The 7706-nt window shown below is 39.1% G+C and overlaps 1 protein-coding gene across 4 annotated transcripts in view; it reads left to right on the top strand.

The window, feature by feature from the left end:
- Btf3l4 (basic transcription factor 3 like 4) overlaps window positions 1-6731 on the top strand; it is a 16975-nt gene extending 10244 nt beyond the window's left edge. For all 4 annotated transcript variants that reach the window (XM_029476136.1, XM_021160079.2, XM_021160077.2 and 1 more), the window contains exons 4-6: window positions 4372-4573; window positions 5470-5529; window positions 6291-6731. In XM_029476136.1, the coding sequence (XP_029331996.1) occupies window positions 4372-4573; window positions 5470-5529; window positions 6291-6337 (309 nt within the window). In that variant the 3' untranslated portion in view covers window positions 6338-6731. The remainder of the gene's footprint in view (window positions 1-4371; window positions 4574-5469; window positions 5530-6290) is intronic.
- The last annotated feature ends 975 nt before the right edge of the window (window positions 6732-7706 follow it).

Here is a 7706-nt window from a genome sequence, read left to right as displayed (position 1 = left end):
GGAACTCACTCTGTAGACCAGGCTGGCCTCAAACTCAGAAATCCACCTGCCTCTGCCTCCCAAGTGCTGGGATTAAAGGCATGCGCCACCACCGCTCGGCTCTACTCCTTTTTCTATCTTCAACCCATTCATAGATCCAGCCTCATCCCTAGTGATATTTTGGAGCAGATAGTTCTTTTGTCAGTTCTCTAGTGCTCCGTAGGATGTTTCGAGGTATCCCAGGCCTCTGTCCACTAATTGTTACCCCCAACACTGTAGTGGTAACAGTCAAAAATGTCCCTGAGATGGCTGTCTTGGTCCACCCCTGTGATCCCTTTGGAGTTTGCACTCTAGTTCAAGTTCATACCAGCTTTGACTGAATGGAAAGACCCTGTCTCAAAAACAGTCACTGCCACAATTAAAAAAAAAATTCTAAATATTGTGAGATGGTTCTTTGAAGGAAAGAATTACCTTTGACTGAGAAACATTTGTATAGAGAAATAAAAAGTATATTTCTCTTGTAGTATAGATTAATGTGTGTGTGTGTGTGTTATTTTATGTAAATTAGTGTTTTGCCTACATGTGTGTCTGTTAGAGCCCCTGGAACTGGAGTTACATGCAGTTATGAGCTGCCATGTGAGTGCTAGGAATTGAAGGTAGGTCCTCTGGAAAAGTAGCCAGTGCTCTTAACCACTTAGCTATCTTTCCAGCCCCAATATTTTTGAGAACATTTATTCATTTTTATTTTACATGTGTGCATGTTTTGTCTGCAGCATTTGTGTTCACTACGTGCATGCCAGGTGCCCAGAGAGGTCATAAGAGAGGGCATTAAATCCACCAAAACTCGAGATATGGGTGGTTGTGAGCCACAGTGTGGGTACGGGAAACTGAACCCAGGTCTTCTGGTAGAGTAACAAGTGCTCTTAACCATTGAGCCATTTCTCCAGCCCATGTTTTGTTTTGTGAGATAAGGTCTCAGTATGTAGCCCAGGTTAGCCTTAATCTTTCGGTAGTCTTTTCTGCCTCAGCCTCCTCAGCTGGGATTATAAGTTTAGGCACCTCATCCCGCTTTGTGGTGTTGACATTATCCATGTAGTATCTCTAAGGATATGTATTTCTAAATCTTGTTTTTGTACAAATTCAGAAGAATTTATAGCTGTTTGTCCTACACCTTAGCCTCCAGAGTCCTGTGTATGTATGTTATGTGTACATGTGTGTGGAGGTGCATGCATGTATGCATGCTTTCTATCATTTTCTGCCTTATTCCTTGGAAACAGGATATCTTACTGAATCTGGAGCTAGGCTGGCAGCCAGCAAGCCCATGCAATCCTCATGCCTCTCTCTTTCCCCCAAGTGTTAGGGCTATAGAGAGCAGTGTAGTTATTCCCTGGTTTCTCTATGGGTTTGGGGGATTTGAACTCAGGTCTTGATGCTTGCACAGTAAGTGATTGTACTCACCTAGCCATCTTTCCAGCTCCCATGATCCTTCAAATTGCAATTTATTAAAATAAATGTTTCATAATGAAATAAGGACACAGTAATTTTTCTTTTGGAGGTATTGGAAATTCAACACTCTATTACTGAGCTACATCTTCAGCTCTAGTTAGTAATTGTTAAACTACTGATACTGATAATGCTGTGCTTTGTGTGGCCATGGTTCTGTTGCAACTGAAATTGTCACACTGAAGAGCTTAATGGCAGTCAACACTTATTGCATGTCTACTGAATACTAACCATTTTGCCAGAGGTGGTACAGAAAGTATTACTCATAACCTCTGTCATTTCTAAGTTACAGCCATGTGGGAAACTAATTAGACAGCTAGCCATATTAATATGTTACTCCATTTCAGCTTCATAGCCTCTGATGAACTACTAGTTACAAATCAGAGAGCTGATGCTTGCAGTTTCACCAGCCCCTGGTATCATACCTAACAAGGATTGGAATTCTAGATTTGAACTAAGGAATGTTAAAAACCAGAGTTGATACTATGTTGAGGTAGCTGGCTTTTGATCTTTTCAGTTGTACTTTGTTTTTAGCCTTTTCCTCTTCTCTTGTATCTTCCACATTATTTCCCCACCCCCAAACAGCTAATGCCCTCAAATAAACCTGTCCTATGGCCTGGAAGAGAAGAAAGAAAGAAAGAAAGAAAGAAAGAAAGAAAGAAAGAAAGAAAGAAAGAAAGAAAGAAAGAAAGAAAGAAAGAAAGAAAATTCATAAATGTATTGGATTTGATCCTATGTTGGCTTCTTTGTAGCCAGTGAGATATATATTCTCCACATGTTTTTCTTTCCCGTTTGACCTATATTCTGACACAAGTAATTGTCAAGCTTGCATAGAATTGGATTTTTATAAATAAATAAATGGAGCCGGGCGTGGTGGCGCACGCCTTTAATCCCAGCACTCGGGAGGCAGAGGCAGGTGGATTTCTGAGTTCGAGGCCAGCCTGGTCTACAAAGTGAGTTCCAGGACAGCCGGGGCTACACAGAGAAACCCCGTCTCGAAAAACCAAAAAAAAAAAAAAAGAAGAAGAAGAAGAAGATGGCCTAGTAGCCAGGAAACCAAACAATAAGTTGAGAGACTCTAGTTCATCTCAAGTACTTATTTCATACTTGGTTCACACTTAGCCAGCTGTTTGTCTTTGGGTTTAACCAACAACACTGTCCTGTATTTCTTCTCTAGCATAAAGAACAATATAGATTTCAAATCAATTATGACTTCAATGTTTATAAGTCAAGAATGTCTCAAATTAGCTGGGCAGTGGTAGCGCACGCCTTTAATCCCAGCACTTGGGAGGCAGAGGCAGGCGGATATCTGTGTTCGAGGCCAGCCTGGTCTACAGAGTGAGTTCCAGGACAGCCAGGGCTATACAGAGAAACCCTCTCTCAGAAAAACAAACAAAGAAACAAAAAACAACAAAAAAGAAAAATGGGAAAGAAGGAAGAAAGGCAGGCAGGCAGGCAGGCTGGCTGGCTATTGCTGAAACTTGGAGTTCATTTCTCCCCCTCCCTCCCTGTTACCCCCTCTGAAAAAGAGAAGCCACTTCCCACTGTCACTGAGAGCACAAGGACAAGGACAGTTCTGTACCTTTAAGTAGTTAAGTGTTAACACTCCTGACCTTTTATATAATAAGCCGATAGCACCAAGGTGACTTTTAGAGTGGAATCAACTTCATGATGGAATGACATTGTTTACACATTTAACTTGTGTAAATGGGATCATACCAACCCATAACAAAAGATGCAGAAAGGAAATACAGAAAGGGAGAAATAGCAATTTAAATAGCATGTATTCACTCCTCTGTTTCTGTAAACCCCAAGCCAGTGGACTAAATTAATCTCTGTTAAAGAACTCCCAATTATTAACAAAACATGTTCTGGTGGGTAAGTGTGTAGGAGAGCTTTGTTTGCAGAAATTAATGAATGTGGCTGAGAAGAAATATTTAAGAATTGGAGAAAACTGTCAGGCCTGTTGGTACAAATCTATAGTCCCATATACTTAGAAACCTGAGGAAGGAGAAATAATAATAAAGACCAGCCTGAAGCCGAGTGGTGGTGGCGCACGCCTTTAATCCCAGCACTTGGGAAGCAGAGGCAGGCAGATTTCTGAGTTCAGGGCCAGCCTGGTCTACAGAGTGAGTTCCAGGACAGCCAGGGCTACACAGAGAAACCCTCTCTCAGAAAAACAAACAAACAAAAAACAACAAAAAAGAAAAATGGGAAAGAAGGAAGAAAGGCAGGCTAGCTGGCTGGCTATTAAACCTCCCGGGATTCCTGTACATATGTGGTGCATATGTACACATTTAAAACAAAACAAAGCAAAAACATTACGACATATACCTTTATTCCCAGCACTCAGAGGCAAGCAGAGTTCTAAGCCAGGCAAAGATTCATTGCGAGACTATCTTAGACAAAAACAAACAAGAATAACAGTAAAAACTAGGTTGAAATTTTGGTATATTTACTGAGCATTCAAAGAAGTAAAATGCTTGGCTAATTAGATTTCTGTGTCATCTATGTGGGTTTCTCAGTGGTTATTTTTACTTCATACTTTTCCCGCCTTCCACTCTGTCTTCTAAGTAAGTGGTAATTGCACTGATTTTGTTTGAGTAACTAATTAAGAAGTTGGTTCATGAATGTAGTTCTACTTAAGAAAAAAGAAGTGGCCATGAACTTCCTCCACCTGAGGCCTGAGTGACTATTTCATAACCTCTCCAATAATCTGTACTAGCCAGCACCATTGTAATCCATTATGAGACTCTTTCTCTGCCATATTTACTGCTGAGATAATCAGTACTATATAGGATTGCTACTATGTAAGATAATACTGCTTTTTAAAAGATATTTGTAGTTGAGTCTAGCATGTGAAATACATTGTTTTCTGTGCCCATTCAGGTGAACATGATTAAAGACGATGGTACAGTTATTCATTTCAACAATCCCAAAGTCCAAGCTTCCCTCTCCGCTAACACCTTTGCAATTACTGGTCATGCAGAAGCCAAACCAATCACAGAAATGCTTCCTGGAATATTAAGTCAGCTTGGTGCTGACAGCTTAACGAGCCTTAGAAAGTTAGCTGAACAGTTCCCACGGCAAGGTATGTATTTCAATTTAGTATTTTTCCCTTCTTCCCTGCTGTCACTAAAAAAAACCTAGTAATGTTAAAAGCACCCCATCTGGAACTAGGGCCTAGCTCAGTTGACAGTCCTAACCTTGTTTGCATGGCATTCTGGTTCAGTCCCCAGCAGTGCTAGGTATGTTGGCACACACTTGTATTTCCAGCACAAGTTCAGGGTTATCCTCAGCTGTATAGGGAAATTGGAGTTAGCCTGTCCCAGAGACTGTTTCAGAAACAAACAACAAAAGGTGTTTTACTTAAATTGAGAGGATTTTCCTCAGTAGGTAATTCTTTTACTTTTTATAATGCCATTTGTGTGTTTCATAAAACTTGTAGTTTTCTTTTTTAATTAATGAAGTGTGTCATAGAATATTCAGATACAGTATTATCAATTGCTACTAAGATCATAAGTAATGATAATCATCAATTCTGAAATTTCAGATTAGTTTTTATTTCATACATGTCTTGTTGCCTCTAATTATAAAAGAGCCTTGTATTTAAGCAGTCATATGGTCATACTGCATAGCTAGGTACTTAGATCAAAATAAGTGGTAAATAAGTCTCATATTTTTTTTTAGTTGGAGATTAATAAAGGATACAAAGGAGGAGGCCTTTGTTCAGGCCTGTCAAAATCTACATTTTGTAACTTTAACCTTTACTGCACATTGGAATTACCAGCTGTTCTGTATATATTTAATTCACGTTAAACTTTTATTGTTTTTAGTGTTACTTAAGCAAAAAAAAAAAAGAAGTAAATTTTAGATTGTCTGAATTCAACAGCCACATGAGATTTAGACAAAGAGAAGAGAAGTCTTGGAGGTGTTGTGTGAAGCTCTTTGTTCTCAGTGACTAATGTTCAAATGAACTTTTTGTAGTATTGGATAGTAAAGCGCCCAAGCCAGAAGACATCGATGAAGAGGATGATGATGTTCCAGGTAAAGGACGTCTGTCTCAGGCCAGGGACCCACATAGTAGAAGGGGAGAACCAGCAACACAAGTTGTCTTCTGACCTACACCTGCACATGCACACATACACACACAAACGCAACACACACAGAATAATACAGTGTAAGTTTTAGAGGTCACAAAGAACAGGGAATCCAACTGAGATCCCCATGATAGGATATACATGAATACAGAAGTCCCTTCCTCATTCAGAACTTAGGATCACAAAATATTCCACAAAGCTCTGTTGCCTGCATATATTAAATTGAAATCACTATGATTATCAATATACATTGTTATTGCTGAAAATTTTTGTTGAGGGGCTGGAGAAATGACTCAGCAATTAAGAGCACTGGCTTCTTTTCCTGAGGACTTGGATTCAGTTTCCAGCATTCATATGAAAGCCCACAACCTTCTGTAAAACCAATTCCAGGGGATCCCACACCCTCTTTTGGTCTCGAGAACTGCATGCTCGTGGCACACAGACATACATTTTGGCACAACACCTATACAAATAAAATAATAAAATAAATTTTTAAAATTGTTGGCATTATAACTGACAAAATATTATTTACCTTAGTTATTTTTGCATACAATTTTAAAAGCCATTTCCTTAAGATTGCTGTTTTATAAAAGTCATTATTACTAAAATGCACTATTTTTTTTAATCTTTTCTGCTTTTTGACTAATTCTAGTTGCATCTATTTTGACTCATTTGTATTTTACTTATTTTTTTCTTTCTCTTTGTCAGATCTTGTAGAAAATTTTGATGAAGCATCGAAAAATGAAGCTAACTAAAATCCTCTGGGTTTTGGAAGCTGGCATGGACTAGATTTAACAATCAGCTCTGTTGTTCCAAAGTTTTACAGACATGGAGAACACACCTGTTATTAGTTCAGTAATATAAATATTTTGTATATTAATGATGCTGCCTGCTCAGCAGTTCTCGGTCATTTGATTTTGCATTTTGCACTTCTTCCCAGGATCTATCTTCCCAGGATCTGTTCTTTTGGTCAAAATATGAAGTATTGGTACAGTTTGAGGGTGGTTTTTGGTTTTTTGGGGGGTGGAACTTTTGGTGTGTATGTATATGTATGTGTGTGGGTATGTGTGTACACAGTGGACAGCAGATTTGATAACAGTTATATCTATCCTATTCCTTCCCCCAATAGAAATAAAGCAAATCTTTACATTTGTTACTTTTTTTTTTCCTAACAAATACTGCACATAATTGATGAAAAGTGAGTACCTCTGATTGCAGAGCTGAGGCGAGTCCTTCTGTTAGAAGCTTGGTGTTAGTTTGTTGAATTAACTTTAATATTTTTATACATTTCTCTGGATTGAAAATGTCCTGAACTATTTTGCCACCAGATTGCTGCCAGAGTCACAAGATGGGCCCCTTTGGTGTGGCTACCTTAGACTCATTAATCAGACCCATACAATGTCCTTTTTTAGCTTTCTTCCTGGTGCCCTGCCTCCCACAAACTGGTCAGCCTTTGACTCTTCTCTTCTGCCTAGCTTGAGACAGAAGTTCTCCATATAGAATTGAGAGAGTGCCTAATTCCTCTTTTTGTTCCTCACCTCGAGGAACAATGCCAGCAATGTTTTATTTCTTTCACATTTATAGTTGGTAGAGTTCAAACTGGAATAGCTAGCATGTGCTTGCTAAATAACTTTATACTCAGCTTATCCTGTTTCCTAGGTGTTCTTGGTAGCAGGTGCAGGGTGCCTCTCTTTCAGCAAAGTTGAACCTGGGAGTGTCCTTTTGAATGAAAAGAACATGTAGGCCATATTATCTCCTAGCATAAATAGGCATTCTCTGAAATGGTACTGGCTGCAGGAGAGTTTCTTCAGGCAGTTTCCTATTCTTGGCCTTGACCTTACCTCTGAGTAGATCTAATTGATTGTAGCTGCTCTTAACCCCCTCCTGCATGCTTAGGATAGTGCTTCGGGGGAACAGTGGTAAACACAGTATTTAATTGCTTACCTTCTTTCTGAGAACTTGGAGGTAAGTTATATTCATTCACTCAGGTTTTCTTCTTGCTGTTCTGATAAAAGCTTGTGTTTTGACATATCAGCATTTATTATAGCCAATATTTTAGGATAAGATTTAAAGAATCTGTTGTTTTCTGGCCCATCACCAAACTAACTGCAGCTTAACCTTGCA

This window comes from Mus caroli, chromosome 4 (genome assembly GCF_900094665.2).
Source record: "Mus caroli chromosome 4, CAROLI_EIJ_v1.1, whole genome shotgun sequence".
Classification (NCBI taxonomy): Eukaryota; Metazoa; Chordata; class Mammalia; order Rodentia; family Muridae; genus Mus; species Mus caroli.
This window is presented reverse-complemented; position numbering and strand designations above follow the sequence as displayed.